We start from the raw sequence: 23365 nt of genomic DNA, 5'->3' as shown, positions 1-23365 counted from the left end.
TTGTTTTGAGATTTTTAATTTCTTTACTCATAAAGTACTCATAAAGAAGTTCGAATTTATTCTTGTTGAAAGTGTTAAAATAGGCCCATGGCGGGAAAACATTTTTGCTCCAAAAATGATATTATTTTGTTAGAAACAATATACATTGCATAATGCTAAAAAATACTTCTTAATAGATATCAGACTGTTGCTGTTATGAGATGTATAACACACAGTAATAGATATCAGACTGTTGCTGTTATGAGATGTATAACACACAGTAATAGATATCAGACTGTTGCTGTTATGAGATGTATAACACACAGTAATAGATATCAGACTGTTGCTGTTATGAGATTATAACGCACAGTAATAGATATCAGACTGTTGCTGTTATGAAATTATAACGCACAGTAATAGATATCAGACTGTTGCTGTTATGAGATGTATAACACACAGTAATAGATATCAGACTGTTGCTGTTATGAGATGTATAACGCACATTAATAGATATCAGACTGTTGCTGTTATGAGATGTATAACGCACAGTAATAGATATCAGACTATTGTTGTTTTGAGATGTATAAAACACAGTAATAGATATCAGACTGTTGCTGTTATGAGATGTATAACGCACAGTAATAGATATCAGACTGTTGCTGTTATGAGATGTATAACGCACAGTAATAGATATCAGACTGTTGCTGTTATGAGATTATAACGCACAGTAATAGATATCAGACTGTTGCTGTTATGAGATGTATAACACACAGTAATAGATATCAGACTGTTGCTGTTATGAGATTATAACATACAGTAATAGATATCAGACTGTTGCTGTTATGAGATGTATAACACACAGTAATAGATATCAGACTGTTGCTGTTATGAGATTATAACGCACAGTATTAGATATCAGACTGTTGCTGTTATGAAATTATAACGCACAGTAATAGATATCAGACTGTTGCTGTTATGAGATGTATAACACACAGTAATAGATACTGTTATGATATTATAACGCACAGTAATAGATATCAGACTGTTGCTGTTATGAGATTATAACGCACAGTAATAGATATCGAATGATGATACAACCACACTGGAATAGAATGTCCTCAACTTAATGAAAAACTAGTCTGACGTGATGGTGAATGGATAGATCAGCACGACGATAAGACAAGTGGTACTTAGAACATTCTAATCATCTATGTATTTTTGAGCCCGTTACCATTGATTTTATATGAAATAAAGGAGAGTTTGTATCACTCTTTCAATGGTGAAATCATGCTTCATACGAGGTACTCATTGAATAGAATTAGGGTGTAAAGAGCCACCTTAATTACAAATCTATGTGGGGCATAAAAGATGTATTTAATTATAGAGCAAAAAAATTGTTAATGTTGAGGTCATACAGAAACTACAATACTACAATCCTCAGTCTATGTACAGAAATGTGAAAGAATGTAACATGTGCATGTCTCTCAGTCTCCTATTGGTTACAGGATATACACGATAACAGGAGACCGAATAGCAATCCGGGGATAAAGGTCAGTCTGCACGTGCAATATTAGCATTGTTATGGACACTCTATAGAGAATCTTGAAACAAAGTAAGAACATAGTAATTTGGGGGTCAAAGGTTAATGGCTATATTGCGGATATCATTTTAGGAGTATAGTTATAGAAGCAGCATGGATCATAATCTTAGCATCGTGAAGATACATTTCTCGCACCGTGAACATACATTTCTCACACCATGAACATACATTTCTCACACCGTGAACATACATTATGTAGTTTTTGTGTATTTGGGAAAATAATGCTTTCTCCTTTTTACAATATTTGAATGGCTGGGAATTCCGGAAGAGATGAAAGTAGAATGTAAATGTAAAAATTTATTCGATTTTCACTTTTAAAAAAAAAAACATGAAGGTATGAAATGCAACTCTCCACGTCGGCAGAATTTTTATTAAGCGCCAGGATAACGCGCTTCACGGAGTACATACCGGTACCCTTATATAATTTCAAGAATGAAATTTATTTCTGAATAATGTTTATTATAAGGAAGATTATGCAGCACGTGTGTTTGAACTCCTAAACAAAAGATTTGTACAGTAAAAAATATCCATTGTATAACAATTTCATAATTGACCAAAAACTGTTGACAACTTTATATCATAAGAATTTAACAAACAATGTACTTGTCATAGTAGTCTGACTCATCCAGTTCATTCAGTCGTATTCGGAAACTCTATACGTTATTCGAGGGACTCGGACAATGAAATGGTTTTTAACAGCACAAATACCATGACATGAGTACAATACGACCGTCTGAAGGCTTTCGCTTTAGCTGGGGCGATTAGAGTCGTATTGTTTCTGTTGCCCTTTTAAGTAAGTTCAGAAATCGTTTCACACGATTCTTCAAAAGCAAATATACTGGCAGTAATATCGCTCCGGACAGTCCGTTTTCCCAGTATTGGGACATCTGTAGGCAGTAAATAGGACAATGGCCAGTGAGTATACCGTTTGACCAGTATTAGGACATCTGTAGGCAGTAGATAGGACAATGACCAGTGAGTATACCGTTTGACCAGTATTAGGACATCTGTAGGCAGTAAATAGGATAATGACCAGTGAGTATACCGTTTGGCCAGTATTAGGACATCTGTAGGCAGTAAATAGGACAATGACCAGTGAGTATACCGTTTGACCAGTATTAGGACATCTGTAGGCAGTAAATAGGACAATGACCAGTGAGTATACCGTTTGACCAGTATTAGGGCATCTGTAGGCAGTAAATAGGACAATGGCCAGTGAGTATACCGTTTGACCAGTATTAGGACATCTGTAGGCAGTAGATAGGACAATGACCAGTGAGTATACCGTTTGACCAGTATTAGAACATCTGTAGGCAGTAAATAGAACAATGACCAGTGAGTATACTGTTTGACCAGTATTAGGACATCTGTAGGCAGTAAATAGGACAATGACCAGTGAGTATACCGTTTGACCAGTATTAGGGCATCTGTAGGCAGTAAATAGGACAATGGCCAGTGAGTATACCGTTTGACCAGTATTAGGACATCTGTAGGCAGTAGATAGGACAATGACCAGTGAGTATACCGTTTGACCAGTATTAGGACATCTGTAGGCAGTAAATAGGATAATGACCAGTGAGTATACCGTTTGGCCAGTATTAGGACATCTGTAGGCAGTAAATAGGACAATGACCAGTGAGTATACCGTTTGACCAGTATTAGGACATCTGTAGGCAGTAAATAGGACAATGACCAGTGAGTATACCGTTTGACCAGTATTAGGGCATCTGTAGGCAGTAAATAGGACAATGGCCAGTGAGTATACCGTTTGACCAGTATTAGGACATCTGTAGGCAGTAGATAGGACAATGACCAGTGAGTATACCGTTTGACCAGTATTAGGGCATCTGTAGGCAGTAAATAGGACAATGGCCAGTGAGTATACCGTTTGACCAGTATTAGGACATCTGTAGGCAGTAAATAGGACAATGACCAGTGAGTATACCGTTTGACCAGTATTAGGGCATCTGTAGGCAGTAAATAGGACAATGGCCAGTGAGTATACCGTTTGACCAGTATTAGGACATCTGTAGGCAGTAGATAGGACAATGACCAGTGAGTATACCGTTTGACCAGTATTAGGACATCTGTAGGCAGTAAATAGAACAATGACCAGTGAGTATACCGTTTGACCAGTATTAGGACATCTGTAGGCAGTAAATAGGATAATGACCAGTGAGTATACCGTTTGACCAGTATTAGGACATCTGTAGGCAGTAAATAGGACAATGACCAGTGAGTATACTGTTTGACCAGTATTAGGACATCTGTAGGCAGTAAATAGGATAATGACCAGTGAGTATACCGTTTGGTCAGTATTAGGACATCTGTAGGCAGTAAATAGGACAATGACCAGTGAGTATACCGTTTGACCAGTATTAGGACATCTGTAGGCAGTAGATAGGACAATGACCAGTGAGTATACCGTTTGACCAGTATTAGGACATCTGTAGGCAGTAAATAGGACAATGACCAGTGAGTATACCGTTTGACCAGTATTAGGACATCTGTAGGCAGTAAATAGGATAATGACCAGTGAGTATACCGTTTGGTCAGTATTAGGATATATGTAGGCAGTAAATAGGACAATGACCAGTGAGTATACTGTTTGACCAGTATTAGGACATATGTAGGCAGTAAATAGAACAATGACCAGTGAGTATACCGTTTGACCAGTATTAGGACATCTGTAGGCAGTAAATAGGACAATGACCAGTAAGTATACCGTTTGACCAGTATTAGGACATCTGTAGGCAGTAAATAGGATAATGACCAGTGAGTATACCGTTTGGCCAGTATTAGGACATCTGTAGGCAGTAAATAGGACAATGACTAGTGAGTATACCGTTTGGTCAGTATTAGGACATCTGTAGGCAGTAAATAGGATAATGACCAGTGAGTATACTGTTTGCTCTGATACTCTATGCACGAAATACAAAACACCAGTGTTTTGGTCAAATTAGAACGCTGTCGCTGGCGAGCAATTTTGGACAATCTGATTACTTTTATCCATGAGCATTCAAAGTAATCATTGTCATCTTGGGACTGAAGGCAATAAGTGAAGATTCAAGGTTTTTTTCTCAGGCATATATGACGATATGATTAACGTTTCCAATGTGTTTTTTTTTTTTACCTTTGATATCCTTACAAATTGTAATGGTAGTTATTTCTTCACGAACGCGCTGCAACTGTAAAGAATGCGCGTACTTGATAGATAGAGTAGATCTATTTTAACGTATGTGTTAGATAGAGTAGATCTATTTTAATGTCTGTGATAGATAGAGTAGATCTATTTTAACGTCTGTGATAGATAGAGTAGATCTATTTTAACGTCTGTGATAGATAGAGTAGATCTATTTTAACGTCTGTGATAGAAAGAGTAGATCTATTTTAACGTCTGTGATAGATAGAGTAGATCTATTTTAAGGTCTGTGATAGATAGAGTAGATCTATTTTAACGTCTGTGATAGATAGAGTAGATCTATTTTAACGTCTGTGATAGATAGAGTAGATCTATTTTAAGGGTCTGTGATAGATAGAGTAGATCTATTTTAAGGTCTGTGATAGATATAGTAGATCTATTTTAACGTCTGTGATAGATAGAGTAGATCTATTTTAAGGTATGTGATAGATAGAGTAGATCTATTTTAAGGTCTGTGATAGATAGAGTAGATCTATTTTAAGGTCTGTGATAGATATAGTAGATCTATTTTAAGGTCTGTGATAGATAGAGTAGATCTATTTTAACGTTTGTGATAGATAGAGTAGATTTATTTTAAGGTCTGTGATAGATAGAGTAGATCTATTTTAAGGTCTGTGATAGATAGAGTAGATCTATTTTAAGGTCTGTGATAGATAGAATAGATCTATTTTAACGTCTGTGATAGATATAGTAGATCTATTTTAAGGTCTGTGATAGATAGAGTAGATTTATTTTAAGGTCTGTGATAGATAGAATAGATCTATTTTAAGGTCTGTGATAGATAGAATAGATCTATTTTAACGTCTGTGATAGATAGAGTAGATCTATTTTAAGGTCTGTGATAGATATAGTAGATCTATTTTAAGGTCTGTGATAGATATAGTAGATCTATTTTAACGTCTGTGATAGATAGAGTAGATCTATTTTAAGGTCTGTGATAGATAGAGTAGATCTATTTTAAGGTCTGTGATAGATAGAGTAGATCTATTTTAACGTCTGTGATAGATAGAGTAGATCTATTTTAACGTCTGTGATAGATAGAGTAGATCTATTTTAAGGTCTGTGATAGATAGAGTAGATCTATTTTAAGGTCTGTGATAGATAGAGTAGATCTATTTTAAGGTCTGTGATAGATAGAATAGATCTATTTTAACGTCTGTGATAGATAGAGTAGATCTATTTTAAGGTCTGTGATAGATAGAGTAGATTTATTTTAAGGTCTGTGATAGATAGAGTAGATCTATTTTAAGGTCTGTGATAGATAGAATAGATCTATTTTAACGTCTGTGATAGATAGAGTAGATCTATTTTAAGGTCTGTGATAGATATAGTAGATCTATTTTAAGGTCTGTGATAGATATAGTAGATCTATTTTAACGTCTGTGATAGATAGAGTAGATCTATTTTAACGTCTGTGAATTCCGACTGAAGTGAAGGTACGTATATACAAGAACTTTTCACATAAAAATAAATATTAATATGCTTTACACCTACTGATGCCATTTTTTCTTTATCATCAAACATGTATGACAAGTTATGTTCTAGTGTGAAAGACAATTAATGGGGAAATTTCGAATTTAAGAGAGATTCATTTTACTTAAAAACGATAAATAAGCATACACATGTCATCTTTCAAAAAAGATATCTTCTTTATTTATAGAGATATCGGTATCTTAACCTGAAAGATATCTAGTTTTATATACAAAATCCTATTACTGAGTATTTACTAATCAGCCAATACACGTATATCTTACTTTGCGTGTAAAAATAACGTGAAATCAATGGTTGTCAAAAAAGTGCAAGAAAGACAGTCCCCTGGATGTACGTGTCTGATACGTTGGTATATCTAGTACACATTAATGTTTTCTCGTGTGCAAATCTATCTGTTGACGTTTGATATCATGAACATTCATATAACTTTGTAGCTACAGAACTGTAGCTCTCCGAAAAAACAAGAGAGCTACAGATCCACCCCTTATAAAAGCCTTCGATTTACGGCGCACAAAAAGCTGCGCACGGTTGAGGCCTGATATCGTTGTATTCTTGTGTTACTGTCCCATAAATATGAAAAAAATTCTTAACATATTTTCCTACTATATTTGTGTCCAAGCATACCATCAAATATTCCTTAAAGCCCCATAAGACCCGAAAACTCGCAGCTTCAAATGATTTCGTTTGTTTACGTAGCCATGTTAGGTAACCGGTCAATTCGAATCCTATAGATATTGATATCTATTCATAAAATTCGTTGTAAGTTATGTAATCGCTCTTCATTTATTATCAACACGAATAATTAATAGAAAAAAATATAGTTTTACTAAAGGCAAAATAAGCTCTTGATTAATGAAAATGGTACAAAAGCTCATTATGGTTCTTAACACTCGTGTGGTGGGGATGGAGACCGGACCAGACTAATGAAAGCCGCATTGCCGTGTGTAATTATCATTTAATAGAACTGGGATGATATATTATGTAGAATATTTAGCTAAAACATTTGTGGGGATATTAGTTCACATCTAGACGTTATTTTTGCAAGTATGGAAATAAACCGGGATTCGAATTGACTGGCTACCGACATGTAACATGGCTATGTCAATGAACAAAATCATCAAAAGCTGTGAGTTTTCGGGTCGTATGGGGCTTTAAGGAATATTTGAAGGTATGTTTGGACACAAGTATAGTAGGAAATTATGTTAAGAATTTTTTTATATTAAATTTATGAGACAACAACACAAGAATACAACGATATCAGGCCTCAACCGTGCGAAGCTTTTTGTTCGCCGTAAATCGAAGGTTTTCATAGGGGGGGGGGGGGGATCTGTAGCTCTCTGTTCCGTCACAATATTTTTTCAGAGAGCTACAGTTCTCCGGCTAATAACTTTAATGTTTTTATTTGTTTTACGTCCCGTCGAGAATTTTTCACTCATACTGAGGTGATATACTACATATCTAGACCTATGCTTTGCGACCAGTAAAATAAGTGGCGGTCGACAGATAACAAGTGATGGTCGCCAGTTAAAGTAAGAGGTGGTTGCCAGTTAAATGAGTTGTGGCCGCCAGATAATAAGTGACGGTCGCCACTTAAATCAACATGAATCCTCTGCCCTGGTACCTACCGGGTTCCTCAGTTTTCACTCGATGCAATTTTCCCGTTACAGGTCGTGTTCGGTCATCGAAATTCCGAACAAAACCCCCGAGGATTTCCGGTGTTGGCGGTTCTCTCCCTCTGGGCATTCAACAGTTGTCGGTCAGTCGACCACGGACAGGTTTGTCAACTCCAAACGCTAATGAAAAATATATAAATCAAATGTCCGATGAAATTTAATTCAAGCCCATGAAAAATGTCAAATTCTTGGTTTTATGACTTCTTTTACCATCGAATTGTGTTTGTGATGCTGGATTTATTAGTAATACATATTCGTATTTAAAAAGATAATCATCACCATTCACCACAAATAGCGTGGGGAAAAAACCCCGATTAGTATCTACTTTATGAGGAAGGGAAATTATATATAGAATTATACAGCGTGATTCATAAACGTTTTCGTCAGCTTTTTAACTTTGCAACCAAATTATAGCAATGTATAGATACCTACCCATACATTGGAAATGTTTGTAGAATGGATCTTTATCTGCATTCATGTTCAATAATATCAGTATAATTTGTTTTTTGATTCACATAATGTATTATAATATCAAACAGCTCAGTTCGAAGCCATGGTAACGCCGCGGTCTCTAAAAGAAATCGACAAACCTGTCAAACTTCCGGCATGTCGTCGAACTTCCGGTAAGATTTGAATATAACCATAGAAAATTATTAAATCTATCACAACACATTTTACATATAGATATTCACAAACCAATTGGCAAAGTTTGATATTGTGTTCTTGAACTAAACACAAAGATTAAAGTAGGCATAATATTATCATCGCCCAACGATCTAACTTTTTGATATTTTAGATATGCTTGATGATCAGTACACCACGGGTCATGTTTATTACTTATACATGATCAGTACACTACGGGTTATGTTTATTACGTATACATGATCAGTACACTACGGGTCATGTTTATTACTTATACATGATCAGTACACTACGGGTTATGTTTATTACGTATACATGATCAGTACACTACGGGTTATGTTTATTACGTATACATGATCAGTACACCACGGGTCATGTTTATTACGTATACATGATCAGTACACCATGATTCATGTTCATTACGTATACATTGAAAGACTTGAATTATTCCTCGGAGGAAACGACTTTGTGACGGAGAACCTCGAGTTTAGGTCCATATTAAATTTCGACCATCTTAATTTTGCCCAGAACAAAAATGTTGACAGAATTATATACAGATTTAAGAATTTGTGGAAAAACTTTGTTCGTTTTTTATATCCTTATATCACTAAAATATTTTATCCCCAAACTATGCAGATTAGATACAGTATACAAAAACAGTGTACAAAATGCTGAAAATATTGACGTAAATAAAGTTATTCCATAACTAATCCATATCGGGAAATAGATTGGTTTAGATACATGTGTCATGTGCAGAAATGTCTCCATACACGAGTCACGAAGTAATCTGTACATTGATATCTACACAGGCATCATGGACACCAATAAAAACCACGCTAAAGCGTTAGAACTCATCGACTGTGAAGAGGAGTTAATCCTACCAGATTTCCCCGCCAGCCGTCCCGTTACAGGTATGTATATAATTAGTCAATACATGGAAATAAATTTAGTTCATCATCAGAATATACACCTGTACATAACGATTTAGACCCGACTGTAGGACAGTTGCTTACATATGGATAAAAATTACAGCCCCGGGCCCGGCGGCGGGCGGTTGGACTCGGATGTTCATGTCTACGTCACAGAGAGACGACTTTGAGATGCCTGACCTGGAAGATCTACGTTTGGGAATACCAGGTACTGCTCATCAATGTCTTCAACATTCAAACTTTGAACCAACATGCATGTATTTGCATCCTTAAGACATCTTGGTAGAGGAATAGTGTATGACTTAATTCACTGTATGAATTCATCTGCCAACATTGTTCTTTAAATATCGCTGCGGTGCAGATAATGTCGCAGAGTTACGATGACGTACTAAGTCGTCTGTCAGTCTTTGTTTATTTTTTGTTGTCTGTCTGTCCGTCTATATTTCCATTTCGCTGATCCTTATAATCCCATGAACGAAAAAGTAATTACAATATAAGCTTTGAAAACTAGAAGATCGATAAGATATTTACAATGATATATATTAATGCAGATACAGTCAGCAAGGCATGGGAAGACATAGCAGAAGAGGATGAAGAAATAAGAATAATCATGATAGGAAAGTCAAATTCCGGAAAAAGTGCCACAGCCAACACCATTCTAGGATATACTGCCTTTAATAGCCCTTCAAATCCTCTCACCAAAAAATGCCGTTATGGGACTTGTGAACGTTTTGACCGAAGGTTGGTTGTCGTTGATACTCCAGATATTTGTGACAAGGGCAATCAAACAGAACTTTTGAAAGCTGTTGCCTTGACTTCGCCAGGCCCCCATGTGTTTATTTTTGTAGTAGGTATTGGACTCGTCAACACTGACGACGAACACACGTACTCTAATATGGTCCAAACATTTGGAAATGAAGTCCCGCATCATACGATAATACTGTTTACGAGGAAGGATGATTTAATATATGAAGGGATGACTATCTTCGGTTACGTCAATGAAGTACCGGAGAAAATCAAAGACGCATTGACGGCATGTAATCGAAGATACATTGCCTTTGATAACAACTGTTCGGGGAGAGAATCAGAAGTTCAGGTTCGAAAACTTTTAGACATTATTGATAATATTCTCGTTTTGAATCGTACTCATTTCTCTAACATTTTCTTTGATCAAATTGAAAGTCACTTAGAGAAAAGATCGCAAAACATAACAAAGGCATTTGAAATTAAGTATAAAGAGAAGGTGAGAAACATGGAGAACGATTTAGCAAAGACAAATGAAGATGATATATTTGAAACAAATAAAGATATACATGTACATATTCTAACAGCACATCAACAAAAAGAAAACAAACCCAACCCTAATCGTAGAAAACTATTTAGTGACAGTGATGTGATGCTTTCACCGAGACAGCGACCAAATTCTTCAAGCAATCGAAACAAACTTAAATTGAAAAGGAAGTCTTTGTCATATCGTAAGAAAACAGCGCGAACACCCTCACTATCTCCAATCGAGTCGGTGGACTGCGATTCCGAAAGTGAACTTATAGACGCTGGTAATCTTGATTATGAGATTTCCCAATACGAAATCAAATTAAATGGACTGAAAGAGGAGCTGGAACGAGAAACGGAGAAACACCAACTCCGCGAGAAAGTCAGGATGGAATTAGTGCATGACGTGGATGAAATATACAAACCGTTGTTGAAAACAGATTTAACGTTATCTGATGCATCCAAACAAAACATGAAGAAAATTTAACATAAGAATGTAGAAATTATTTAGATTCAATGTATATGGTGTTTCCAAGTCTTGCAGAAAATCATATTGAATGTAGTGAAAAGTGTGTGTATTTCATACATGTATAATACATGTACCATTACTCAATGCTTATATTCAAAGAATGAATGGTTATAACAATAAATCTATATTTGATGACGCTACATCAGGTAAATTAATGCAATTATCGATATCGTCCAGTAATGTGATTACCCATCGCAAACTATTCAGTTTCAGAAAGAAAGAAGATAGGTGAACACAGCGATAAAAGTGCCCACGAGTGGGTAGATAGGAATGACAAAAATAAAATCACTCTCAGAAAGAGTTAGAATTCGTCAATTAGTTTTAAAATATGTATATTTACTGTAGGTTGTCGAGCAATTGCATTATTTTAAATATTGGAATATGAAAATGAGAACGCTCTACCATTGAACTACCGAGATCGATCCCATTTTTGTTGTGATTAAATACCTGATGAATGACTTGCTTGACATAATTCCTTCTCTCCTCCTGGAATAGGGCGTCGAACATGCATCCTCCAATAGCTTCTGTCTTGGGCTGCTCTTGCAGTTTCGTTCCAACTAACGAACCCTAGTTTTGTCTCTTTCAACAGCCCTTCTCCACTTTTCTTTCGGCCTTCCCCTCCTCCTCTTTCCCCCCGGAGTCCACGTGAAGGCTTTTCTGCTGTTATTGTTGTTGTCTAGTCGCAGAACATGACCAATCCAAATCCACCTTTTCTGTCTAACTAGATTTTCTCAATTCCAGCCCTTTCTCGTAAATTGGTGTTGCTTATCTTGTTTGGCCAAAACATCTTTAAAAATCTCCTTTAACATGTGTGGAGGAGGAATACATCAAGTCTTTTCTCATTTCTTTTCGTGAATTTCCATGTTTTTGATCCATATATGAGGACTGATATTACGTTAGACGTAAATATTTTAATTTTTGTATTTCTTCTAAGGTGACAGTTTTTCCATATTTTCCTTAGTTTGTTGAATGTTATCTTCGCTGGCCCTATTCTCCTTTTCATGTCTTCTTCAGCACCTCCACGTTTACTGATTGTTGCTCCTAAGTAAATAAAACCACATACTTCTCCAAAGTCTTTGCCTTCTAGTACTTTATATGGAGTCATTCCATGCTGGTTTAATTCACATGTCTTGGATTTTGCTGTCGTTAATTTTGAAGCCAGTTCTTCTTGCTGTTTTGTTGACTGTGTCTATCTTACTTTGTATCTGTTGTTTGGTGCTAGATAGGAGTGCTATGTCATCTGCAAAGTCGGGTCTTCTACTTTGCTTGTAAATTTCCATATGATGCCTGTGTTGTTCCCTGATGTTGACTTACTCATGATCCTGTCTACTGTGAGGAGGAAGAGGAATCCTGACATGTTACATCATTGTTTTACTGGGAACCAATCTGTAAGTCCACTCCGGTTTGGACGACACGCTCGCTTTCATGGTACATTGCTTTTGCATACTTAATAAATAGAAAAACTAACAACGTACGTTTTATTACAATTTTAAAAAATGGAGCAATGACCTACCCTAGTTGAAAAATCTAAACATCTTATAGAAAATAAAAGTGTTTTGTAAAAATATTCTAAGTCCCTTACATTGAAGACGGCAATGCATGATTGAAATCTCATGAATATTGTAAGCGAGTCAAGTCAATTGGTCTTAACCGCTGGACACAAAGCTGATTTGTAAGTAGATCATTTTGGGTAATGGGTTCGATACATCTAATATATCTTTTATCTTAATAATTTTCGATGGTTAATATATTTTATTTCAATAATCTTGTTGATTGTTCAATTATCTGCAATCATATCAGTAAAATCCTGAAAATGATTTTTATCAGCAAGCTTTTATTCTTTTATTTTAATCATTTTTGGTGGTTATTATATTTTATTGTATTACCGATTCTTTTTTATATATTGTCAAACAATGAAAATGTCAAGTATTAATTTATCACAAAAAAGTACATGTATATGATAGAAAATATATTTATAGTATGTATTTCAATGAATAGGCATTTTCCTTATATACACCAATTTTCATTTAGAAGCCAATAATGTCGACAAGTTCAACACAAATCTGCAATCCATCAAGATTCTAAATGAATCGGATACAGTTTGATTAGATCACAATAAATATTGTATATCAATAAGTGGTTGGTCATCTTAGTACCTGTATTATTAAAATCTGCTTTCTCTAGCAACTGTGACGTTTTGTGTTGCATTGAGTGTGATGGTGAGATGAAATGACTTGATTGTATTAGAAATAGCGTACAAAGTATTGAGATACATGACATACAAGACAGACAGTTTTAATAAAGAGACCATGGTTTCAATTAAAAAGCAATCCATCTGCTTTACTGTTTGACATTTAACAAGGCTAATGTCCAGCGAGTTAGTTTAGAATATTTTTGAGCAAACAGTGAATGTGTGCAAACCTTCCACTGTGGTATTCCATCGTTATAAAATAATGGAAGAAATCGTGTCATCCTCAAAGGATGAGCAAGAATTACAACCCAACACGAACAGACAGAATCTTCTAGAAGTACCCGCCCTACCCCAAGAAGATTGCGTTTTGCAAACATCTCGTCCACCGCAGCAAACTAAGCAGACGACCGATGAGAATGTGCGGGAGATGTGGAATGGAAAGATAGAATTTATTTTATCCTGTGTTGGACAGTGCATAGGACTAGGCAACGTAGTCCGATTCCCTTATCTTTGTTACAAAAATGGAGGAGGTATGATTCCAGTAGTTTCTAATACTTTACATGTAGCAAACTGCGAACGAAACTGATTATCTAGCTATTTTTGTTTTATTTCAATAATCTTGTTGATTGCTCAATTATTTGCAAGCATATCAGTAAAATCCTGAAAAAGATTTTTATTAGTAAGCTTCTATTCAAACATTTATATTTATCTACTTACAAAGAAAAATGACGTGACTGTACTTTTTAACTTATGATAGTTTTAACTTATCCTTTGCTCCTAACATTAAACATCAAAATGTTAATTTGATCATCTGGATGGAAACTGCGTTAATGTCGTAGGTAAAGTTTCCATGAAATGTTGAGTAACAAATCGAGTAAGAAAACCAATACCTGACGTTCAGTTCCTCACACTTGCAGGTTTGGGAATGCACGAAATTGTTTTGGAATTGTAGTGTAGTCCAATTATTTTTTCAGGATATCATTGTTTCATTGTGGTAATTTAAACACGATAAGCGATCCTATTATTTACTTTCCATTTTACTGTAATTCTTAAAATTACATTAATGTAGAAAATGTCAAAATTTTAGTGACATGTTAATCATTAGGTGCGTTCCTCGTCCCCTACTTGATTACAGTGATATTTGCTGGTATACCTATGTACTTTCTGGAGCTTTCTCTTGGACAATGGTTAAGTACCGGTGGACTCAGCGTATGGAAAATCATTCCACTCTTCAAAGGTAAGCAAAAGAGTCAGAAGATCACTATTGATTTAAATCACAGCAGAAATATCAATATCGATTTACACTGAAAATGATGTGTGAATCATACACACTTAGAAAACTAGAAAGAGAAAAACTATGGTTCTGGTTGTGTCAATCAAACTTCATCTAACATTTTTACAACTTCTGATTTATTTGAGGAATAAGGTACATCTACCTCGGCAGTTGTTGGATAACATTTTTTGGGAAATATCAACCTATTTCAATATCAAAGCCTCTTTTATATATTTCGAGTACTTCAACAGTCTATCAATTTTGTGGATGGGTAGAAAATATTAAATTGAGAAACCAGTATGCTAAGAGGTTTTTTTTATTGCTTTGTCCAGATATTTTATTCACGCTGTCTTGATTTCTGTAGGTGTAGGAGACATTTTATTCACGCTGTCTTGGTTTCTGTAGGAGTAGGATATATTTTATTCACGCTGTTTTGGTTTCTGTAGGTGTAGGAGACATTTTAATTACGCTGTCTTGGTTTCTGTAGGAGTAGGATATATTTTATTCACGCTGTTTTGGTTTCTGTAGGTGTATTGGACATTTTATTTACGCTGTCTTGGTTTCTGTAGTTGTTGGAGACATTTTATTCACGCTGTCTTGGTTTCTGTAGTTGTTGGAGATATTTTGTTCACGCTGTCTTGGTTTCTGTAGTTGTAGGAGACATTTTATTCACGCTGTCTTGATTTCTGTAGTTGTAGGAGAGATTTTATTCACGCTGTCTTGGTTTCTGAAGGTGTAGGGGACATTTTATTCACGCTGTCTTGGTTTCTGTAGTTGTTGGAGATATTTTGTTCACGCTGTCTTGGTTTCTGTAGTTGTAGGAGACATTTTATTCACGCTGTCTTGGTTTCTGAAGGTGTAGGGGACATTTTATTCACGCTGTCTTGGTTTCTGAAGGTGTAGGGGACATTTTATTCACGCTGTCTTGATTTCTGTAGTTGTAGGAGACATTTTATTCACACTGTCTTGGTTTCTGTAGTTGTAGGAGACATTTTATTCACACTGTCTTGGTTTCTGTAGTTGTAGGATAAATTTTATTCACGATGTCTTGGTTTCTGTAGTTGTATATTTTTTTCACGCTGTCTTGGTTTCTGTAGTTGTATATTTTATTCACGCTGTCTTGGTTTCTGTAGTTGTATATTTTGTTCACGCTGTCTTGGTTTCTGTAGTTGTAGGAGATATTTTGTTCACGCTGTCTTGGTTTCTGTAGGTGTAGGATACGCCGCAGCTGTTATAGCCGCGTGGTTAAACATCTACTACATTGTGATCCTAGCCTGGGCGTTATACTACCTGTATCATTCCTTTACCGATCCTTTGCCCTGGGCCTCCTGTGATCACCCCTGGAACACTCCACTGTGTTTGTCAGACTATGATAGACAGTACAGCCGCTACTACTGCTCTAATGGAACAGCCACTTTCATCCGAAATTTCACGACTGAGGGAGTGAATTTGTCAGAATTGGTCAACAAAGGTCTCAACTGTTCCGCCATGGTGCATAGCTCCCCGGTTCGAGAATTTTGGGAGTAAGTGCTATGTGACTGAATTATTACAAAGAGCTTAGTAAATGTGAACCTTCCGTAGTTTTAATTGTGTGCTAATTTTCTTCAATTTTACTTGAACAAAGGACGGTACATGCCTGTGTACAATTATTTCAAAGTTCTCCAATTTGTAGGTCAATCCAGACTGTCATTGTTCTCACTGATTGGTTGTTTGTAGAAGAAATGTTTTGCGGATTTCCAGTGGTGTGGACGTGCCGGGCCACATCCGTTCTGAGTTGTCCATCTGTCTGCTCATCGTATGGATCTTGTGCTACTTCTGCATTTGGAAAGGAGTGAAATGGACCGGAAGGGTATACATGGTGTTATTAAGTTGCAAAAAGTAATAAGCAATTGCGTAATATTGCTCCTCTATCTTTTGCGAAATTGCTGAATTAGGCACAGAATGACCATAAACATCATCTCATCGTATATATATATATACTTGTATTTACAAAGCAGTGCAGAAGAATTATTCTAAAAGCAGCTCCTTACAAAATGTAACGTAATAACAACCCTTCATTTATTTCAGGTTGTTTATTTTACTGCCAGTTTTCCTTACATACTTCTATTTATCCTTCTGATTCGAGGGATAACTCTTCCTGGAGCTTTGGAAGGAATCAAATTTTATGTCTACCCGGATCTAGAAAAACTTTCAGAGTCGCAGGTTCGTGTTGACGCCATCTATATATCGTGATCAGAGTTTATCAGAAGTTCCATTTTCGGTTCGCGAAAAAGGCTTTTTGCAGTGTAAGACAAATTCCTCTTTTTCTAAACAGGTGTGGATCGACGCGGTCACACAGATCTTCTTTTCCTACGGCCTGGGTTTAGGGACACTGATCGCTCTAGGCAGCTACAACAAGTACAACAACAATGTCTGCAGGTAAAGCTGCCATGTCTCGCCGACAACATTTACATGAACATTTTTCCATAACGTTACCAATGCTTTGAGAAAACTATCTAGAGAGGAAACAGAAAAATATTCAAAGTATGGAGACTTAATGATAATTTTCAAGTCATTGTGTCGACAAGTTTTAATTTCTTTTTCCAGCACTAGATGTAAACGTGATATAAAATGAATTTTGTCACAAGTACCGCAATAATACCGTGGAATTTCGCCTATCCCACCGCGAGTGTGTGATTACAGGGAGATGTTCCGCATGGGAACTACTCTTGTGGACGACACACTCAACTGTGAACTCCCAAACTGTGAAGTTTGAGAGAAATTTAACAATTTCTTTGTTTAGCTGTTTATGAGGTTTACTTTTTATGATAGAATGGTTCATGTGCATATACATTTTTAATTTGTCTACCGACTTTGTTCCACACAGAAATATGTACTTTATCATATAATAAAATAAAGTGAATATCCAGCTGTTGCTTATATGAATCATTCAAACAATATGATTAGATGGATGGATAGCATAACTTTGATCCCCTATCCCCAATCCTTAAAGTGAAAGGGGTCCAGTCATTTATCATTTCTGCTTTTATGACAAGATGTGCTTCTAAGTCCAGCATGTGAAAAGGTTTATGAATGGGCACAGTTCACATGATATTTAAATGTAGCATACATTTAGAGGTCTATCTGCAATTCAATGTAAAATTCGTATGATATTTTATGATAAGTCTCATGAGAGAAGATATCAGATAGCACTACGTCTCTTGAGACTTTTCAAATAGATCACAGCAGTATATTGCTTGTGCGTTATTGAAATCATCCTTCTGTGGTTATTCCATTTCTAGAGATGCGATCTGTATCTCCCTTCTGAACAGTGTTACCAGCATGTCTTCGGGATTCGTCATCTTCTCCGTCATTGGTTTTATGGCATACGAACAACAGAAACCGGTCAGTGATGTCGCAGCCTCAGGTAATTATAATGCAGTAATTTTCTATTTATAATAATTGCAAATGGGTAGGAAAGAACATACATTACTATGTAATGAGGAAATCCCGATACTATTCGAAGACATTAACATACACAGACTCTGACAATACCAAATGGTTTCTTACCTTTTATTATCATTCCATTCTAACCGGAAGAGATGGCGCTGTGGTTAGAGTGTTCGTTTTGTGCCCGGGAGGATGTGAGTTCAAATCTCTCTTGCACCTTGTCCAACCTCAGACGTAGAAAATATTAAGTAACTGCTCCTTCGCCAAACGCTCGGTATTTACAGAAGTGAGAGTCGCGTGTCTTTCGGATGATACTTATAAACGGAGGTCACGTGTCACGGTAAGAGTTGGCACGATAAAGAACCCTACCTGCCACGGTCCTGATCGTCATACATAGGTCTAAATTTGTGGTACATCATCAACAAATGCGACGTTTCCATATGAGTAAAAAAAATCAAAAGGACGTAAAACAACATATTTCTATCCTAGGACCAGGTTTGGCTTTCCTTGCTTACCCCAATGCTGTGGTACAACTGCCGGTGTCACCTGCCTGGGCTGTTCTCTTTTTCCTTATGTTACTGATCCTGGGAATGGATAGTCAGGTAAATTAAAATCTGTCGAAAATGTTCATAATTCAGTCGATCTTCTGTAAAAGCTTACGTTTCATAAAGTATGCCGGCGTGAAGCGTTACAGTTCACCCTCGTGCCGAAATTTACTTCTTAAATAAAGATCGTATCGAAATATATGCTACAAAAAGTTTGTTTCTCTATAAGTTCTGTACCATGGAAGGATTCTTCACAGCTGTAATAGACGAATATCCAGGTGTTTTAAGAAGAAGGCGGGAAGTCTTCATTGGAATCGTGTGTTTTTTATCGTACTTGATTGGGTTATCTGTAGTGACTGAGGTGAGGACTGTAAATCAATAGCACAGTAACGCATTAAAACCAGAGGTAGAAACCTAATCACTGGTAGAAAAGAATCTTAAAACTCTGGTAGAAAAATCCAACCAGTTAAACCACTGGTAGAAAAGAAATTCAACTCTCTACTTTAGAACCAATTGTAGAAAAGAAAATCAACTTTCAGTTTGCTATTATATCCGGCAATATTTAATTTTGAAATGAAATAAATCTGTCGCGTACTTTTACACATGTCATAATCCTTCGAATAACTTTTTATGTGTTTTGAAATAAAATGGATAAGAAGTTAACGCCTTTGCTGAATTTGCTATGGTTTCAGGGTGGCATGTACGTTTTTCAACTGTTTGACAACTACTCGGCCAGCGGACTCTGTCTTCTCGTCCTGATTTTTTTCGAGTGCACTGCCATCTCCTGGGGATTCGGTATGTTAACATTACTTCATACAGCTATGGAAAACACTTAATGTTTTTCAATCTTTATAATCATAGAATATCAAATGACCAATGCATGGATGTCTTTTTAAACAGGCGTCAAGCGTTATTACGACACACTCTACAGCATGCTCGGTTACTATCCCAGTTCGTTCTGGAAGTTTACATGGGTCGTTTCGACGCCTTCACTGACCATGGTATGTATGGAGCGCCAAATTAACATGACTCAAATAATTGACGATATCTTTAATCATTTTAAGATATCATCAATTCATTTGATGTGCGCAATAATTTGATAAATGCTCTCTTTTAACAATTGATGATATCTTCAATTCTGAATTATTGCGCGCATTGAATTGATGATAGCATTAATTATTCTGCTGAATTGATGCGCGCAATAATTCAATTGTTGCTCTCATGAAAGGTGAAGATAACAAAATGTGATCAATCTCATAACTCCTATAAGGAATAGAAAATAAATAGTTGGGCAAACATGGAACCCTAGATATACCTGAGGTGGGATCAGGTGCCTAGGAGGAGTAAGCATCCCAAGTCGACCGGTCACACCCGCCGTGAGCCCTATATCTTGATCAAGTAAACGGAGTAAGCCGTATTCAAAATCAGTGTGCCAAGAACGGTCTAACAATCGGTATGAAACACGTCAGACGGCATTTGACCCAATGATAGGTTGTATTGGCAAACTAGATCATTATTACGACCATAGAATTTGCGAAATGCAGACTTTAAACGAGACTGTTGAAACCCCTGCAAGATTAATTTGTTTGTCAGAAGCCTGCCTCGATTTAAAAACTTATCATACCCAGAACAAGCTCTTGCTTTGAATTGATTATATTAACAATTGAATCGATGCACGCTATAATTCGATTGAAGAGAGCAATAATTCAATTAATGCACGCAATAATTGAATTATTGCTCTCTTCAGTTGTGAAGAGAGTAATAATTCTTTTAGAGAGAACAACTATATAATCAAATATATGTTCAATTCAGCATGTCCACAATTGAGATAATTGAATTGTTCCTCTCTTTAAAAGAATTAATGCGTGAATTATTTCTTGCTACATAAAGTTGTAAATAAGTAAAGAAATCTTCAATTGAATTAAAGAGATCATCAAATCAATTATACTGAGCTCTAAATTATTTTTGCTAGCAGTATTTCTACCACATTGATGCTCTCATCAATTGAATTGATGAGAGAAATAATTGAATTGACGCGCCCATCAAATCAATTATTGCTCTCATTAATTGGATTAATTGAATTGATGAGAACAAGATTGAATTGATGGGCGCATCAATTCAATTATTGCTCTCATCAATTCAATTGATGCGCGCATTAATTCAGTAAATGATAAATGAATAATCAATTCAATTGATGAGAACAATAATTGAATTGATCAGATCTTCAAATAATTAAACATATCTTTGATTATTAGAGTTTATGTTAATTTGGCGCTCTATAGGTATGTATCATGCAAAATATGATTTTCCATGACAACAGTTCATAAGATTTGCAAGAAAATATCACAGACGCTGATTACATTATGTTCCTGTATTTTCATTAATATTGCATGCAGCTAGAGGCTTTCATTTACATTTACATGCTTGCTAACATTTTAAGGGTATCCTGTTATTCCGGTTCATCAAGTTCCAGCCTGTGACATACTTGGAGTACGAATTTCCTACGTGGGCTCACGTGATCGGTGGCTTCATGGCCCTTTCGTCTGTGTCAATGATTCCTATTTACATGATCTATAAGCTACTCATTACGCAGGGATCATTAAGTCAGGTACATAGACAAGTCTCCATTTTACCCTCCGAGCTTTTGCTATCTCGATCTTCCCAATATATGCAATCGGCTAGAGTATATTTATTTTATTTTATTATTATTATTATTATTATTATTATTTTTTATTTTTTTTTTTTTTTAGATATTTTAAACTTATAAAAGAGTTCATCACATTAATGCTAATTTAATTTACAGAGATTTCAGAAGCTGGTCCACCCCCATCTTGACTTGCCCGGGAGAGCGGATCCCCCTCCCCCATATTCCGCTGTTTACACGGGTGTTGATGTATAGGTGTACAATGGCTGTCATTGACCGCTGCCTGCGAGACAAGCAACAATTACAACATGTGTGGACTCTCTATACTAACTCCACCCTCATGTGACTTCACAATATCACGAGTTCAAAGTAGAAAAACTGTATTAATTTCCACTATAATATAGTTTTATTTAATCATGTCCATTGAAAATGTGCATGTTGTTTAACCTTTCTAAAGATGTCAGACACGAATATCAACATTAGAAAAACGGAGTTTAGTTAAACATCATTAAAAAGAATACATAAAACTGATTGAAATGACAATATCTTAATTTTGCAATAAATTTCTACGAAGTCACATTAGGATAGAGCTACCTTAAAGGTTTGTTAGGGTGTTACTAGTTAAAATTATACATTTTGTACATAAGTTTGTTAGGGTGTTACTAGTTAAAATTATACATTTTGTGCATAAGTTTGTTAGGGTGTTACTAGTTAAAATTTTACATTTTGTGCATAAGTTTGTTAGGATGTTACTAGTTAAAATTATACATTTTGTACATAAGTTTGTTAGGATGTTACTAGTTAAAATTATACAGTTTGTACATAGATAATAACAAAAATCTGTGAAGATGTTTACTAGTTAATGTGTTCATAAAGTGATCAAAGAACTGTATGTAAATCTGTTATGAATAGAGAACTTATTTTTTCCTCAACTCCAGTGTTGTTTGTCTACCACTGGACTACTTCCAACCAAAATTTAAACAATTAAGCGTCCTTGATAAAGGAGATTCAAGTTGTTCAATGAATGCCCCATTCCAAGAGATAATTGATACATGGGCTGGCTGTTTAAAATCCCCCCTTCCTAAGAACCACTGGACCAGAATATCCAAAATTTACAGGAAAGCTTTATCATACAATGAAGATACAAGTTTACTAAAACCCTAAACCTGGGGACAGGGATTTAAAGTTTTTCATAGGAATATAGGGAATCAATTTTGAGAATAGTTTCAAAATCCACATACATTTTGTCATATCAATACTAGTATGCAAACATCCTCATGACCTGTAAATTGAAGTTTGTTCACACCAAATCTATGGCCAGAGTGGGGCCATAAAAGAGGTAAAACGTTTATATGTAACTACGTGTATATAGGAAAATTCTTTAGAAATCTTCCCAACACAAGGCTACACTTTGTGAAATGGAAGCACCCTTACCGTACGTAGAGCAGAAACAAGACTTCAAATCATGACCCCTGGGATTAGGGCGGGACCATAAATGGAGTTTGAAGTTTTAGATAGGACTATACTCTCTCAAAATCTGCTGCAGCTCAGTGGTAGAATGCTCGCTTCATTACCAGGAGGTCATGAGTTTGAGCCCCGCTCGCGCCATGGCCGCATCGAACCTAGGATGTAAACATAGGTTGCTCCTTTGTCAAACGCTCAGCATTTAAAAGAGAATCACAGGTATTTCAGATATGACGTTAGAGACGGGGGTCTCGTGACACGGCAGGCGTTGGCACGTTAAAGAACCCTCACTGCAACGGCTGTAAGGGCTAAGCATACATGTAGGTCTAAATTTGTGGTACTTAACCTATAGCTGGTGACGTATCGATGTGAGTGAAAAATTCTTGATAGACCGTAAAACAAACAACATCAGCTCAACAATAACCACAAGGTTACAGCCAAATTAATATACAAGCATCCTCATGCAGTGTACCATCAAGCGTGTTCAAACCAACACCCCAAG

The 23365-nt window shown here is 36.0% G+C and overlaps 2 protein-coding genes across 3 annotated transcripts; both read left to right on the top strand.

Annotated features, from left to right (window-relative positions):
- The first annotated feature begins 2314 nt into the window (after positions 1-2314).
- On the top strand, positions 2315-11632 carry LOC125656956 (uncharacterized). 2 transcript variants are annotated; one of them, XM_048887570.2, is made up of 6 exons: positions 2315-2494; positions 7940-8047; positions 8485-8568; positions 9397-9498; positions 9620-9724; positions 10068-11632. In XM_048887570.2, the coding sequence occupies exons 1-6, from the start codon at positions 2488-2490 to the stop codon at positions 11273-11275; spliced, it is 1614 nt and encodes a 537-aa protein (XP_048743527.2). In that variant the 5' UTR covers positions 2315-2487; the 3' UTR covers positions 11276-11632. The 2 variants fall into 2 exon arrangements, with proteins under 2 accessions (XP_048743527.2, XP_056000814.1); XM_056144839.1 differs by lacking the exon at positions 2315-2494 and having other exon boundaries at positions 7658-8047.
- Positions 11633-13770: 2138 nt separating this feature from the next.
- On the top strand, positions 13771-22351 carry LOC125656396 (sodium- and chloride-dependent GABA transporter 1-like). The gene is made up of 13 exons (XM_048887001.2): positions 13771-14038; positions 14614-14745; positions 15992-16304; positions 16498-16630; positions 16849-16983; positions 17096-17199; positions 18063-18187; positions 18700-18812; positions 18985-19116; positions 19448-19550; positions 19656-19756; positions 21196-21363; positions 21559-22351. The coding sequence occupies exons 1-13, from the start codon at positions 13771-13773 to the stop codon at positions 21652-21654; spliced, it is 1923 nt and encodes a 640-aa protein (XP_048742958.2). The 3' UTR covers positions 21655-22351.
- The last annotated feature ends 1014 nt before the right edge of the window (positions 22352-23365 follow it).

The sequence above is a fragment of the Ostrea edulis genome, chromosome 7, assembly GCF_947568905.1.
Source record: "Ostrea edulis chromosome 7, xbOstEdul1.1, whole genome shotgun sequence".
Taxonomy (NCBI): Eukaryota; Metazoa; Mollusca; class Bivalvia; order Ostreida; family Ostreidae; genus Ostrea; species Ostrea edulis.
This window is presented reverse-complemented; position numbering and strand designations above follow the sequence as displayed.